The sequence below is a fragment of the Meriones unguiculatus genome, chromosome 3 (genome assembly GCF_030254825.1).
Source record: "Meriones unguiculatus strain TT.TT164.6M chromosome 3, Bangor_MerUng_6.1, whole genome shotgun sequence".
NCBI lineage: Eukaryota > Metazoa > Chordata > Mammalia > Rodentia > Muridae > Meriones > Meriones unguiculatus.
In genome coordinates, this window is record NC_083351.1 from 58,991,447 (window position 1) to 59,008,752 (window position 17,306).

A 17,306-nucleotide genomic window follows, 5' to 3' on the forward strand; every position below is an offset into this window, starting at 1 on the left:
CTGATCAGTCACAGTGTGTGATCAATTCCGCCATTTTGAATCTCCTCTATAAAAAATATTTTTATTGTTTGTTTTCAGTAATAATTTTTGTTGGCAATTCTGTGCATATAACATACTCTCTATACTTGTTTTTTTCTCCCATACTTCCCATTTTCCCTTCTTCCCTACAAATCTGTTCTCCAAATTTATGACTTTTTCTTTTGCTTTGTGTCTCACAGATTTTAAGTATGGCTGCTCATGTGACCACAAGTTTGAGACTATACATTAGAGCCAAGTGAGCTCACTAGTTGGTACACAGCTAGAGACTATGTCCTTCTTCCACATGTTTCCAGAATCTCTTTACTTAGGGAATGATGGCATCATGGTCTTTCCCAGCTTTGAACTTTATTCAGATTATCTTAAAAGTTTTATACATGTACAGGTGCTTTGCTTGAATGTATATGTGTGACTGGATCTCACAGAGGCTGGAAGAGAATGTCAGAGCCACTAAAGTGGACTAACGGTGATTGTGAGCCACCACAGGCGTGCTGGGAATACAGCCTAGGTCCACAAGAAGAGCAGCCAGCATTCCTAATTACTGGCCCATTTCTCTAGGGCAATTCTGATAACTTTTATAATGAATTTGCCAAGTAGTTTAGTAGTTTAGGCATTTTAGAGTCCACTACAAATGATCCTAAAAGGTTGTGATGTTGTACAAACATCACACCCACTCAAGACTGAGCTATGAGTGGCCAAAACTAAGTCTCCCCTTCAGGTGGAAGACAGAGGAAAGTTCTGCTTTGGGCCAGTACAAGTCCAAAGTGACACCCAGGAGAACTCTCAATATCATTTAGCAAGCTGATATCTCCCTGAGGTGTTTCTCCATTTCTCAACCCTTCCCCACAGTCTCTTTCAGGTTCCATCTCATGTTAATTACAGGCTATAATGGCCCCTCTATTTTAACCTTTCCACCCTGTAAGATGACTACAACTCATGTGTTTTTTAAGACAAAAGGTGAAGGTTAGAGGACAGGAAATGTCTGTGGCTGATACAAGGAGTGTAGAGAGCCACTTGTTTGTCAGGCTGCTTTGTTATTGAGTTCTCAGAGAAAAGCATGTTTTGACAGGGGTAGATAGGATGTTTTGCCAAGTTCACTTCCTTTTGTTTGTATGAGGATCACACATATAGGTGGTCAAGGTAAACAAGTTTGACTTCTCCTTGAACCTGTTCATTGCCTCAAGGTGCTTTGCTTTGACTATAAAAAGGGATCAGTGTGATAGTTTCTACTGGCGGCTCTCTAAAACTGATCCCATGTGTAGTGTGTTGGTTTTTAAATTTTCTTTCAATCCTCACTCCCCACTCAAGAACTATTTGGCTCTGCCAGCGGGCTCTAGCAAGGGAGGAAGTGTTTTAGCGCACAAGTACATTCAACACTAACTATCTTCTACACAGGGTTCTGGGAAATGGGCTGACATCAGCTGTCAAGTTGACAATCTCTTGAAAATTGCTATGAAAAAATCACCCTCATGTCTCTTTGCCATAAAACTTTGAGGTGGATCAGAAATTTGTCTAAGTCTGGGAAAGGAGCACAAGAATTGAAGAACAATATCAGTTTATATAGCAGAGAGGAAACATAAAAAAAACAACAACAAATTGTTGTAAAAAAGAAAAGGCATATGGCTAAAAGGTTTTATGGCTGACCAGTGTCATCTGTTACAAACTCTTCTCTGAATTATGATTGCATGTGGACATTTTTAGTCCCAGCACCACAGTTATGGCTACAAACTCAAGGGACCCTTCAGTAAACTTTGCAGTACATGGGAAGATGAAAGGAGAGTTTAGAAGGCCTGTGGTGAGAAACTGAGGTCTGCCAGGGCCTCTCTCATCATCATTTTGTAGGGTGGTGACTGTGCAAGTTAGCAGATTTCACAGATGAACCTGGAGAATCGAAGTAACTACAGATAGATTTCTTAGATGTGCTAATCTGACTCAATATTTTCCCCTACATCACTTTATTGTTTATGTTAGGGATCTAAACTCTAGGCTTTTCCTGCTAAACTCTGCCCATGTGACTATCCAGAGTTGGTGGTCCCTTGGGGTTTATAAACTATGTGGATGTCAAGTACATGAAAACAACAGTGTGGAGACATGAGATTCTTTTGGTATATATGTGGAGGGCTTAAATATGAATTGAAAGGAGACTGTCCCAAGTTGAAGAGGTATGCATGGAGGCCAAAGAATATACACACGTGCACACACACAAAGAGAGAGAGAGAAAGAGAGAGAGAGAGAGAGAAAGTTGTCCTGAATAAGTCAAGAAGAAACAAAAGTGAAATTACACAAGGATCAGTCCCAAAGTAGGCAGAATAATAGAGAAAAGAAGAGAAAGAGCGGGTTGCAGAAAGAGAAAACTGGTAGCAGGATGATAATTTTTTTTATTGTTTGAGAATTTTATATCTCCACATGTGTTTAATCAATTCCATTCCATTTGTTTCCTCTTTAATTCTTTCTCTAGCCCTCTCCTTTCCCTCTCAAATTCATATACCCTCTCTGATCCATTTTTTTTTAAAAAAAATCTGAATATGGGCTCATCTACTAGCATATGGGTAGCCTTTTAGGGCCACTGTTCTTAGAAAAAGCTTCACAACTTCTCTCTCTCTCTCTCTCTCTCTCTCTCTCTCTCTCACGCACACTAGCTGCAATCATTTGCCCATTGCTCATGACGTCATGAACCTTTGCCCATCGGTGCTAGGGTTTTGGTTTGTGCATGTTTGTGTGTGAAATGACCTTACCATGTCCAGCAAACACTGTCTCACTGCAGATATTCACTGCCTCTGGTCTTTCCATACCCTCATCTGCAATGAGACCTGTGACCTGAGGGGAGAAGACATGATATAGATGTCCCATTAAATCCAACGGTATCACTAATAACATGAAGCACAAAATGTCTAAAATCCAAATTAAAAGTAGATTCTATTATGTGCTATTGAAAAGGAATCCCCCCGTCCCCACCGTGGCTTAAATAAGTAAGCACACAGGAGATTCAATATCACTGCCAACTAAGTGATTGTCATTCATATTTATGGCATGCTCTGCCAAACAAGGGCAGACTACCCATTAGTTACTAGATGGAGCATATTGTAGTGGACAAAGCCTGGACAGTGAGAAAAGTGGCTATCATGAAAGCTCTATTTATGCATTTGATTTATTCCAAGTGCTCAGTAGCTACCAGCAGCCCATGGGTTCCCCATTAGATGCACAGAGCAAGAGGACTGCAGAAAGTTCTGCAGAGCAGCTAGCTAGAAGGTGGGTGGGTCTCTCACACACTCCTCTTTCCACAGTTCCTCCCCCTCACTTCCTCTCTGCCACTCTGCTCTCTTTTCTGGTTTTAGCATTGTTGCAAAATCAGAGAAGGCCACAGGACCCAGATTTTCAGGTAAGAAAACAGGGGTGGTAGGTAGGGTGCTGAAATTGGTGAGAAGGGTGCCTGTCTGTTGGCTGTGTGTAGCAAACCTCCTGGCAGACCTGCTCTTGGAAGTTGTAGTTGATGTTTTCTGTTTCCTGCCTGCTGACATTAGGCTGTAATCCATGTTGAAGGTTGAGCCCCACGAATTCATGTATGCTTCAGGGTTCACTGCACTTTCTCTACAGAGAAAGTTTTCTGTCACTGGTAAAAACTTTAACTCGACTCTTCCAAGAAGAAAATGAATAGATTGGCTTGGAGAGAGCAAGCAGGGAGAAGGTAGGGATGGAAGATTCCTAACAGGCCCAGCTGCTCATATGTCCTCCACCAAGCTGGCATACAGGTCAGGATCAGCAGTCACTGTTATTTTTTTCCTTTAAGCTGTTTCCTAGGGAACCTGCCTCTTGGGAGCCATTCTTTTCAGTGTTCATAGAAGAGTTGAGCTCCCTCTAGGTGGGTCTAAGTAGGGAGGTTACAGTCACTGTGACTACAGTTCTGAAGCCAATATTGGATGTTTAGTCTTAGGCAGAGGGGGGACTTCTTAGTCAATGAAATCAGTACCTATAGAAACGCAGGTCCTGGTTGTACAGTCTATGACATTTCAAAGGAGAGCATTCCAGCCTGTCCTGACCACAGTGGTTCCAGTGTTTGAAAACATGTTAATGGGAGTTAGTTACAGGAAGATTTAGGAATGAGCTGATGTTTCTGCACGCCTGCGTCTTGATTAACAAGGAAGGGATGACGATGTGCATGGGTCACCAGCATGAAGAGAGAAGTAAAGACCCAAGAGGATCATTTTGCTTGTTTAAGAAATAAATTGAGGCCCACCTTTGTCCAGGGCTGTGCCTATCCCTGGAGAGTTTCCTGACATATAGTCTAAGAGGAGACAATTAAATGTTAGAGAACAATTTCACCTTGCAACCATGTCCTTGATAAAGAAATGCTGCTGTGCAGCTACAGCAAGCACAAGTGAACTTGAGAGCCTGAGCCTTCGGTTGGCAATGCTGCAGGAGAGAGGCATTAGAGAGGGCCTTTTGGGAAGCAGAGGCTGGGAAGAACCAGCTGGGCAGTTGGCTGGAGCAGTGCCCCCAGGAAGGGGTAGTTCTGAAAAGGTCTAAGAGACAAAAGTGCTTCTAGGATCTTGGGAACACACAGGGAAGGTCCGTGCCTTTAGAGAGAGATGATCATGCTGGGTGACAGATGTGAGCCACCACAACTGCCTTCAGCACAGCTTCTTACTTCCTCTTTTCTACAATGAAGACAGCAGAAAGGCTGCTTATGGGCCCTCTGATTGTGGCCTCTCTAGTCACATCTCTGTCTTGTCCTAAAGGAGGATTGGTAGAGAGCAATGTGGGGGTAATTGGTCCCGAATGAATCAATGTGCCAGTGAACACCCCAGTCCTCAACCACCATGTTCATTATGTCAGCTGAGATTTTGCTGGTTTATTAAACTACCTTACAGCATAGTGGTTTAAAATGTTACCATATTTCTGCTCCATATTCTCTGGGTCAGTCAGGGAGTTATGGGCCATTAGTTCCAATAGTTCACACAATCTTCCTAAACAATCCAAAGCTACTAGGGAATTCAAGCAAGGAAAGAACAATGAAATTCCATTTTAAAGTGAGATCTGGTGGAAAAGGGGATTAGGGAGGGATGACTGGGCACCAGCCCATTGCACTGACATTTCCCTTTGGATCTGATAAGCATGAAGGGAGAAAGAAAGACATAAATGAGATTTCAGAAAACAGTCATTTGGTGATGGGCTGATGCAAAGCAGGAAACCAAGGCTGTACTAGAGCTCACAGCCTGGCAAGAGAGACTAGCTGTATGGTGACGCTGTTCACTAAGACAGGACTCATGCCTGGGGGAAGCAGAAGTCAAGGGTTCTATCCTGGTCAGCCTTTGTTAGAGATGCCCATGAAAGCCACAGTGGAGGGCTGAGCCAGAAGTTGAGAATAGTGAAGGAATATCGTGAAAAAGAGACTGCAGTAGTCACTCACTAGCCCAAGAGAAGGAGAGAACCAGGAAGAGTACAAGGAAGCACTGGAAGAAATTAAATCTGTGCAAGAAAAATTACAGCCTGAAACAACAACAACAACAACAACAAAAGAATTTGTGATGAGTTTTTGGGGACAAGGCAGGAGAAATCAAAATACTGAGTTCATGGGAGAAAGTTTAGTGTTGGCTATAGTAGGTAGGGGCCACTGTTTTTCATAACTTGCATTGGTTGTTTCTTTATCTTCAGGGAGTCAAGCTACAATGGCAGCCCAGTACCATGGTGTGGAGTCCATCCTGGGACAGTCAAGAACCAGCCATGGTGAGAGGAGCTGGGGTCAGGGTCAGAGGAGAGCCAAACTGCAGAAATGGGAAAGCAGGCAGGGAGGGCTTCAGTCCCTCTGTGATAGCAATTAGTCCCCACGGGCAGGAGAAAACCATTATGCTGTCCTCATTTCATGTCTCTGCTCTCCCAAATTTCTTGACTTTATGTTCACTTGGGTTATGTCCATCAGGCCGAGCAGGAGAAACCAAATGTCCTCCCACTGTTCCAGACCTTAGTTGGCATGGCCTTCCCTTCCCATCCTTTCTTTCTGTTCCCTCTATGGTTTGTCTTGACACGGGTTTTCATACAGAGGCCCAGGCCAGCTTGGAACCTGTGACAGCCATCCTGCTCCTGTCTCTCCAGTGCTGGGAGTCTCATCTGAGTTCCTGATCCCAGGGGCCTCATTCTGATCAACAAATGAATCAACCTGCCAGTGAACACCCCAGTCCTCAACCACCATGTTCACTGTGCCAGCTGAGATGTTGCTGGTTTATTAAACTACCTTACAGCATAGTAGTTTAAAATATTACCATATCTCTGCTCCAGATTCTCTGGATCATCAGTCAGGCATTTCTTGGGTTTGAAGCATATTTGTTAAAGTTGGGCACTCTCTCATGCACCTGTCAGAGTGCAGATAGGCTCACAGATGTGTTATTCATGTACCTGTTGTAGGCTAGGGTTTTCCTGCCAGAGTCTTAACAGACTCACAGATGTGTGCAGTTCAGGGCTTCTTAAACATTTGCTGCCCTGTCCTCAAGAAATTTTTATGTGACCCTAGGTACATAGATACATAAACTAGATCACAAGTCAAACATAAAACATTTGAAATGAATTTTGATATGTATATATGCATATGTATGTATATATGTATAACACACACACACATATATATATTTAATATATATATATATTTAATTTAAGGTTTTGTAAAGATTAAAGTATATTTGCCCCTTTCATATCATGAGGAGTTTCAGTTATATAGGATGAGTACATTCTTCAGATTTGTTGCATAACAGAGTTAACATACTCAATTCACAGTTGATAAAAAAGTAGATTTTAAGTGTTTTCACCACAAAACATAGTTATATGAGCAATGGAGATGTTAAACATTGTGAGGGCCTCTTTCAAGCAGTTCACTGTACACTATAACTTCATACAAGTTGTGTTTAACAGCTTGTCTTCAACAACACTGAAGATGCATATGCCATGGACAAGAAAAGTAAACAAGAAAGTTGAAGTTAATAAATGTATTGTCTTTCTTCAACTTAAAAAAAACACGTTTACATACTAGTGAGATGGATGTGCTCAGGTTTTGTTTAGTTTTTTTTTTTTTTTTTTTTTTTTTTGCATAAGTAAGTCTTGATTAAATATTTGACCTCACAGGACAGAGCATTTCAAACATTTTTTAGGGTTGATAGCTATTTTAAATTCATAATAATCAGTTGTAAGAATGCCACTCACTAAGTACACAATACAAAGTGGCAATAGTCTCAAATCCAAGTCAAGAGATTTTAGGTACTGTTTATTATTTGCTCATACTGAATGGTATGAGCAAAATGAAGTGTTCATATTGTTGGTCAGTAACAAGGTTGCCATTTTATCATAAAACAGGCAAGTACTATCAGAGATATTACAGATTCATTACAGCTTCGATTTTGAAATCATTTGTAGTCATTGGGCACTTAGAATCTTTTACTGTTGTTAATCTTTTACTGTTTCTCTTCCTCCCTATGTTCAGTTTTGTGGCCCCACATGAAGTCACAACCTGTGCTTTAAGGAGCTCTGGTGTAGTCAGGTAGTCTAGGGTGTCCAGGATGGTGGGGGCTCTTACTATCAAGCAAGATAGTCCAGGTACCTTTACATGGTAGCTATAGAGAAGCCTAAGGCACAGGGAGGCCACAGTGCTTAAGGGCTCTTGGAAATTTTGCTTGCTTTTCCTCCAAAGTATGTCAGAAGCAGACCTACTGGCTACACTTTACTGGGGAGAGCTACAACTCGACATCCCAAAGAGGCAGGCATTCAGGGATGGGGAAGGTTAGGTGTGTATTGTAGCCTAGACATGGGTCATCATCACTTGGTATCGACACTGGCTAATTATGGCATAGGAACTACCATTGTTACCTTGACCAAGAAGCCAACACCAACAAATCTTTCAGATGGGTTACTCCACTGTGCAGCCAAGTAAATGCTGATGTGAACTGTCCCACATCCTTTCTTAGACTACCACAGACTGTCCTCACTAATGTTACTTCTTTCATCCTGCAGGTCTGGCTCCCCAACATGGGAAACTATATTAACACTTGTACATATCCTTTCCACTTGGCTCTCAGTTGAAAGAAGAAAATCACACACACACACACACACACACACACACACACATATATATGTGTGTGTGTGTGTTTGTCATTTAAAATATAAATCAGAAAAAAATCTTTAACTGCAGATACCCAAACTCACACTTGTGTTCCACTCTAGATTCTGTTAGTGAGGTGGCTATCAAGTGGCTCACAGTTCTCTTCTGAAACTCATCTTTCCTCCTCTGGGTGCTTGGAAACCACAGAGGGTCAGAATGAGATCTCAAAAGAATAATAAAAAGAGGCTGTGAAGAAAAGGGATCAAGGGAGGTAACAATTGTCAAGTGCTTCAAGAAGGTCACAAGATCCAGAGGTTGTTACAGACCCTGGGAGGACAGAGGTGACAGCAAGGGGAAAGCGTGCATGTAGTAAGAGAATGGGCATTACATGGTAGGTCTCTAAATGCTTCACTCTCGGGGGCTAAGTCTTACACTTGCTTCTGTTTCCTTGATGTTCTAGATCTTGGGAAACAAGATGAAGGAAATCCCCAACTCAGAATTGTCTTACTGGGAAAAACTGGGGCAGGAAAGAGTGCAACCGGAAACAGCATTCTTGGAAAGAAAGTGTTTTCTTCTGGCATTTGTGCAAAATCCATAACCAAGGTGTGTGAGAAAAGGGTGAGCACCTGGAAAGGGAGAGAGCTTGTTGTCGTGGATACACCTGGTGTGTTTGACACTGAGGTCCCAGAGGCTGCCACAAGAAAGGAGATCACTCGCTGTGTTGCCCTGACCTCCCCAGGGCCTCATGCTCTGCTCCTGGTGGTCCCATTGGGGCGTTACACTGTGGAAGAACATAAGGCCACACAGAAGATTCTGAGCATGTTTGGAAAGAAGGCTAGAAGATTCATGATTCTCCTGCTCACCAGGAAGGATGACTTGGAAGGCACTGATATCCATGAGTACTTAAACACGGCTCCCAGAACCATTCAAGAGCTGATCCGTGAGTTTGAGAATCGATACTGTTTGTTCAACAACAAAGCCTCAAGAGCTGAACAGGAAGGCCAGAGGACAGAACTGTTGAACTTGGTCCAGAGCATGGTGAGGGAAAATGGTGGAAGATGCTTTACCAACAAGATGTATGAAACTGCTGAGGATGTGATTCAGAAACAGACCCTGGAAATGCAAGAACGGTATAAAAAGGAGCTGGAGAGAAAGCTCGCACAGATAAAAAGGGAGTATGAAGAACAGATTAGAGATCTGGAAGATCAATTGGAGAGGGAAAGGAGAAAGGCATGTATGGAGAGGGAATTCACCAGAACAGAATTTGCCTTTGCAGAGCGACAAGAAAATGCTAGGAGCGAAGTTGAGAATGGAAATATGATACTTGAATTAATTGTAAAAGCATGGGAGGTAGCTTCCTTTCTCTTCAGTCAGTTTATGCAAGACTAGATCTGCTCTGTAAGACTAGACCTTAGCTGTATTTTCTGCATTTTTCCCCTGACAACCCTGCCTTCCAGAACTTACCCCTCAACACCCAAATGCTGTAGTTTCTGTCTTCCAGGACTAAGGAATGAAGGAAATGTTGCAATTTGGCAGTTGTTAATTGTTCAGTCGACTCACAAGAAACTGACCAATCCTCAGTTTGTGAAACTCCAAAGCAGAATGGATCACTGCTTATACCGCTTTGTTCTCTTTCTCAGAGGAAGCTACCCAGGAGATCAAAGAAAAAGAGGGTGAGATGCACCCAGGCATCCTTTTCTGGATTCTCAAGAGTAATCTTCACCTGAAGCGTCTAGACACCTGTATTCATCTTTTGGATGGCTATCTTTTATGTTTTACTAGAAAGTTCGTTTCTTTGCCTGAGGTAATCTTTACACAGCAATAGACGGCTGTACCGTTCTCAATGAAAGTCAGTTTGCTTAATTACATTTTAATTAATGGCCTTAAATTGTTCTCTACCGGCTTTTTGAAGGCAAAGCAAATGTTAAAAGTCAACTGATCCAGGGTGAGCACAAATAGCCATCCAGTAGGTGACGACGTAGTGACTGGTATGTTTGGGTATGCCTCTAGGAGCTCTCTGTCAGCCTTTTAACCAGTTTGGTGAACAGACAGGTCTGTCCTTGAGAAATGATTTGGTTGCTGCAAAATCTACCCTGAGCCCCCATACATCCAGCCTTTACTGCTTCTGTCCCACTGAGCTAATTTTCTTGCTGCTGTTATAATAAACTTTTCATTGCCTCATACTTGTTCAGAATCGGAATCTGTTTTGTTTGGAAAATGGTGCTAAACCAGCACAGAGATGAATTTTTTTTATTGGTAAAAGTTTAAGGTTTTTTTTTGTTTTGTTTTTTGTTTGTTTGTTTGTTTTTTGAACCAGAGTTGCTCTATCACCACGGCACCTCATCTCCTGTTTTGTTTTCTCAGGCATGTGGGTCCATATGTATGTGTGCATGTGTGTGCATGTGTGTGTATGTGTGTGTGTCTGTGCACGCTTCTGTGTGTGTAGTTACGTGGGCATATGTGGATGGTAGAGGATGATCACAGGTGTGGTTCTCAGCAAATGCCACTCATCTCCATTGAGATAGTGCTTCTCGTTGGCTTGGAATTCACCAATTCAGTTGGACTGGCTTGAGGATTCGCTTACCTCTGCCTTCACAGCCCTGGGTTACAAGTGCAAGTCACCACACCCAAGTTTTTACACAGATTCTGGGAGTCAGACTTGGGTTCTCAAGAATGCATGGCAAGTATTTTCCTGAATGAGTCATTCCCCTAGTCCCATTCTTTTCTTTTCTCTGAAATCTTTGAGCCACATTCTCAGTTTTTCACTGGTAAAAGACCACAGCCTTTTTGGGTCCTTATTATCTTATGGTAGAAATTGTGTCTTAGGTTTCTGAGATTTTCCTGGTGCATGCATTCCCTCTAATATGGAGACAGCAATAATTATTTTCTTATTCTTTTCGCTCCATTTCTTCTGAGTTATCCTCACTTAGTTTCTAGGAATTCTCAGTGCTTAGTCCCAACATTTCCTGGTGTCACCTGTGACAGCTCACTTTGTTCTTTCATATCTCTAAATTGGTGTCTCTAAACTTTTTTGGCAACAGGTGGCTATTATAGAAGATCACTAGAGAACAACTCACCATGGGGCACTCAGCCCTACTTAACACACCACAACTCAACTGCTGCATCCAAGGCTCGGGGACATCATGTAAGAGGGAGTGACAAGAATGCAGTGCAGTTTGCTGTGATAACACCATGGGCCAAATCAAGTTGGGGCAGAAAGGGTTTATTTTATCTTAATGCTTAGAATCCATCATGGAGGGAAGCCAGAACAGGACCTCGAGATTGGAAACTGGAGACAGGAACTGATGCAGAGGCCAGGGAGGATAGCTGCTTACTTGCTTGCTGTACATGGCTTGCTTAGCTTAAAAAACAACAATAACAACAACAAAAAAACATTTTTATTGATTCTTCATGAATTTTACATCATTTATACCAATCCTAGTCATCTCCCTGTCCCTCCATACCACCCTGCCACCTTTGCAAACTTCCCCCTCCCCCACCAAATACAACAAAACTAACCAACAAACAAAAATCTCACGGTGGAAGCTGCAGTGTGTGTCATGGTGTATCACACTGCAGTCCTTTTGCCCAAACATCTTCACTTGCAAATGTTCATTGCAATGAGTCACTGGTCTGGTTTGAGGCCTTCAGCTTCTGCTGTACTATCAATCCTCAGTGGGCCTCCTCTCAGAATCCTGTTGTTGTCCTGCATTATGGAGATCCTGAAGCTTTGCATCTGGAGGACCAGTCCCTTCACAGTCTCTAGCAGCTCATGGATGGGGCGGATGTAGGGGTGGACCAACTCAAGGCCCTGGCTCTTGGCCTAAGTAGAAGCTGATTTGGTCAACCCACCAGTTTTCCTGCATCCTTGCCTTCAGGGCCAGCTCACTCATCTGCTGCAGGCATCAAGTAGAGGATGGGAGTAAAGGGGTAGAGCTGGGAGTGGGAAGGGTGGAGGGGTGCGTCTCTCCTGAGTCCCGCTACCACATGGCAGATGAGGAGCACAGCCAGCTCTCCCACTGCAGGTGACGGGTGGGGCTAACTCAGCACAGTGCTGGGACTTCTACATGGCCTCAGCTGGCAGCGCCAGAAAAATCCACATGGCCTTTGGTGGCATGGGTCTAAGACATGAACACAGACCCAGGCTGTGATAAGACCACGAAGCCAGACATGTCCTCCAATGTCTTCATGGGCCTGGATGTCACCATGGCCTCATTTGGTGGCAAAAGCCACTCAGATTAGTTTGGCCCCTGCCATCCCTAAGGTCCCTACACATCAACATGGTCTTAGGCAACCCAGACCACTGATATCCAGTTGGCCTTGGGTGGCCACACAGGCTACAGCCATCAGTACAGACCCCAACTACAGTAGAGCCACAGACCCAGACATGGCTTTGGTAGCAGCTCAAGCCCAGACATCACCAAGGCTCCAGGTGGTTACACAGACTCCTCATATCTGCCTGTTCCTCACCACCCTCACGAATCTCCAGTTCCACCTCTCTCCACAGTGCACCAGGCGCACAGATTTGCTTTTTCTCTCATTTCTCCACACATCCTCTTTTCTCCCCCACCTCTCCCCTATCATAGTGGCATTGCTGGGGTAGGTACTTGGGTGTCTCTCTCTTCCGGATGGCCCCTGCTTAACTTCTTTTTAATACATCCAGGATCCCTTATCCAAGAATGGCACCTCCTATTGTGGGCTGGGCCTCCTCCCCATATAAATTATTAATCAAGAAAATGCCCCACAGACTAACCTACAGGCCTGTCTGATGGAGTCACTTTTTCTACCTGAGGTTTTCTCTTCTCAGATAACTCTACCTTGTATGGTAAAATTGACAAAAATCTAATAAGTTCACTACCTAATTTCTTTATCATGTCTGAGTACAATAGTTAATATTACCAGTGCCATGAATAGTGGTAATGGAATGCATGTTTCATTTTGTGGATATCTCCAGAGCTCCCAGGTAAGAGTCTGATATTTTCTCTCTTAACGATCAGCAGACCTTCAATTTTAGAATACTCATTTTCTTTTAACCTAAAGAGTATAAAGTTACAGAATTTATCTCTACACATTTATTTTTCCCATATATTGGTTACGCAAAATGAAGAGTTTTCTAATGAGATTCTCATATAAATAAACATGCTTTGATCACACTCACACCTATACATTATCTTCTCTTCTCTTTGTTCACTTTCTGGTCCCCTTTCTCTTCTTAAATATAGTCCTTCATGCTTAATATAGCTTTAAAAAATTAGCTTCAATATATAGGAGAAAATTTGCAATATTTGGTTTTCTGAATCTGATTTCTTTCACTGAATATGATTTACAATTTCATCCATATTTTCTTCTACTTTTATATAATTCAATCAAGTCTATTTTATTGCTATTCTGATTTTTGAATGAGAAAGGTCCCCAGAAGCCCAAGCATTTGAACACTTGGTTCCAGTTGGTGACACGTTTGTGGAGATTATGGGGGGTGGAGCCTTACTGGAGGAAGCATATAACCAGCGACAGGACTTGACAGTTTAAAGCCTTACCCACAAGTCCCCTCTCATTGCCTCTGGGCAGCTGCTACCATGCTTCCCTCCCCATTTTGGACATTTCATAAAGAACCATAAACCAAAAATAAACTCATTCCTCCATAAATTGCTTTTAGTCATTATATTTTATTACAGCAACAAAGTAAACGATGCATTTATCTTCTTTTGAAAAAAATTCCTTTTATTATTGAATGTTAATTCCTGAGTGCTGGAATTAAATGCATGTACCACCACATCTGGCTTAACTCCATTCATTTTATTACAAATAAAACAGCATGCTTTCTTCAGCAGATATACGTGTATATCTCATATTTCCTTTATCCATTCATACTTTTACGGGCTCCTAGAAGGAGTGGGGTGATAATAATTGAGGTCATATATTGATCTGTATCTTGTGCTTGCTTTGCTTCCTTTGGGCACATGCCCATTATTGATAGAACAAGATCACATAGTTCTACTTTGAGATTTTTTCCTCACAAGTATTGTGTGTGTGTGTTGGGGGGTGGTGGTACACATGCATGTGTGTAAGCACTCACCTGGAAACCAAGAGTCTCCTTCAATCATTCTCTACCCTCTTGCGTTCCTTTGCGTGTGCACACATGGGGCATGGGGACACCGACATGAGAGGGTAACTTGTGGGAGTTGGTGCTCTTCTACCAGGTGGTCTCAGGGACCAGCCTCAAGTCCTCAGGCTTGGTAGAGAGGCCTTTAGGCACAGACCCTTGTTACTTGTTGTTTGCTTGCTTTCTTGAGACAGGGTTGCTCCCTAAAATTTGGATCTTGCAAGCTTCGCCTACACTGGCTCTGAGGAAGCCCCAGGAACTCATTTATTCAAATGCTAATTGGAGAAATGTTACAAAACAGTACTTCAGTATTAGTGAGTTGGGGGAAAATACTTACATTTTGTTTGTTTTGTGTTTTTCTAGAAAGCATTTCTCTGTGTGGCTCTAGTTGTCCTTCTCATTCTGTAGACCAGGTTGGTCTCAAATTCACAGAGATCTTGCCTCTGCCTCCGGTATGCCACTATACCTGGCTTCTTAATATTTAAATGTTTATTATATAAGAAAGACCTCCCATTAAGTCACAAAACAAAACCTTTGGCTGATTGAAAATTATAAAATGCACAAGTAATTTTGGCTGGTGCCAGATGGGAAGTGTGGCTAGAACCACATCAGAGGAAAGAAAACAACTCTGCTACGAAAAACTTTTTAATGTTCTCTTGCTCCGGAAAGGCAGAGGCTGGGTCTGCTCTTGTTGCTGGGCAGGCCCAGGGACTCACTGAACCGCATTTCCTGTTCATATCTGTACTTTTAAAAGCAGAGAACAAATTGATCCCCTTTGGGCTCTTGGTGAGCAGAAGTAACCTGCATTTTCTCTTCCTCTTTCCATTCTATGAGTCCCAAGGAAGGGCTTCTTTGGACAGTGGCACAGTCAGCCTTTTCTGGTCTCGTTATGCTGGTCTGTTATGGAGTACCTCCCATGCAGGCAAAAGAGGGGGATTGTTAAGCAGACTTTGGCTACGGGCCCCTGTTCTGGTTTGTTATGGAGTACCTCCCATGCAGGCAAAAGAGGGAGATTGTTAAGCAGACTTTGGCTACAGGCCCCTGTTGTGGACTCCCATTAATGACCAGAGAGTCATAAGCTAGGCAGAGCAATAAAGTGGGCAAAAAGGATGCTCTCTCTGCCTTATTTGACCCAGTCTTTTGTGTGTATCCTCTTCTTACAGAGTTCTCCAGGAAGCATGTCTTTGATGTCCTGGTATTTTCCTGCAGTTGAAGCAAGGGAAATGCCTTTTCCTCTGTCCAGCACAGGATCTCATTTTCAGGTCAGGTATTCTAAAATGGTGAAGAAATTCTATACCAGCTACACCCAAACATGTGTTTGTAAAGTGCATTATGGGCCCACATGTTATATTTCAACAATTTCCAGGTATTTGGAAATACACATGACAAATACTGTATATTTTGTGAAATGCACTGTTCACTTCATAAAAACACTCAGAAAGTATATAGAAATGATTATCTTCTAAAATGTATAATATTAACACAAATTTAACAAAAGATGGAAACCTTCTTAGTGTGGGCATTTTGTTTAGAATTAATTGTTCCTGTTATGGATTTTTCAATTGCTTCAGATGAATAAAAAAAAATGAAAAAAAGGAACAGGACTGGTTCTGAGTTTCAGCACCAGATAAAGAAAGAAAGAAAGAAAGAAAGAAAGAAAGAAAGAAAGAAAGAAAGAAAGAAAGAAAGAAAGAAAGAAAGGAAGGAAGGAAGGAAGGAAGGAAGGAAGGAAGGAAGGAAGGAAGGAAGGAAGGGACATAACTAACTGCTTCTAGGTGTGGTGAAGGAGAAGGTTTATTGTAGATATGTGGGAGAACAGTGGCAGAGGTAGAGACATCTGGGAGAGTCCAGAATGGACATGACCAGACTGAACTGGTTATGGGAAGATAGCGGGGAGGGACAAAGAGAGGGGAGAAGAAAACCATATTCAGCAGCCATGAGGGCCCTGTAACATGAGGATGCTGGGAGAACCTGGCAGCCAGCATTAAACAGGCATCTCAGCCATTTGTCCCAGGCTTGAAACCTGACATCCGCTAACACAGATCCCTTCACTTTATAGTAACATCTTATACAGTAGAACTGTAGGTATTCAGTATGTGAGCAACTCTCATCTCCCAAGGAAAAGAGCCAAAGGCTAAGGCAAAAGAATCCATTAAAGACACATGTGCCTCACATTTCATCTCTCTGGGTGTTGCTCCAGGAATTAAGACCTCACAGGGAGTTCAGCTTTGCTCATCCCTTGAGCTCCAGTGGTTTGGTTGAGTTCTCTCAGAATGTCTCTGAGGGACTTTGGCCAGGTACAAGCTCTTGTGTGATTTGAAACCAGACCCATGTTCTGAGGGTTTATTTCTTGACCCAACTTTGGCTCCTATGTAGAATTAACAGTACTTTAGCTTGAACAGTGGATTATAGTAAGAAGTCATCTGGGGGAGGGAGATTGAGAACGCTCCAGTGTGAGGAACAAAAATCCAAGCTGAGTCACCTGATAGGCAACAACTGTCCTACTGTCGACTGTACTACTGTACCACCATTTGCTCCTTCCTTATGGACGGACCTACACCATTGCCTAGAAAGCAGAGTGCCCACACGAGTGCTGCATTCCACAGGTTCCTGTGGCTAGTGGCAGCCATATGACCAAGAAAACAAAGCAGAAGTATTGTGGGTTTCTGCACTTCCTTTGCCTTGGCAATAAAAGGCCCTGCTCTCTTGCATATCAGTGCTACCTTCCTCTTTCTCTTTGGGATTCAGAAGTTTCTTTCAAAGAATGCTGAGTACGAAAACATGTCTCTGATGGCATTTATCTTAGTCCCAAACAGACTCAGAGCCACTCTTTGTCACATCAAAATCAGGTCCTTTGTCTACTAAGTCACTGAAATGAATTATCTCAGAGATGTAGCCAAACAATGTCAACGTGATACGCCTAGAAGCAATCCCCATATGCCATAGGGAGTTTTAGACCAGTTAGAATGGATGTAGAGAACTAACCATGGCCCTGCAATGGATGCTTCCTGAGCTGGGAAACTGACTTGATTTACCTCAGCTGAGACTTCCATGTTGACTTCTCAGAGTCTACTGATAGGGAGCAGC

General features: G+C 42.7%; 1 protein-coding gene across 1 annotated transcript; it reads left to right on the forward strand.

The window, feature by feature from the left end:
- The first annotated feature begins 3,348 nt into the window (after positions 1–3,348).
- Gimap4 (GTPase, IMAP family member 4) lies at positions 3,349–10,299 on the forward strand. The gene is made up of 3 exons (XM_060380046.1): positions 3,349–3,415; positions 5,689–5,760; positions 8,577–10,299. Exons 2-3 carry the CDS (start codon positions 5,703–5,705, stop codon positions 9,503–9,505), a joined length of 987 nt encoding a protein of 328 aa, XP_060236029.1. The 5' UTR covers positions 3,349–3,415; positions 5,689–5,702; the 3' UTR covers positions 9,506–10,299.
- Positions 10,300–17,306: the final 7,007 nt, after the last annotated feature.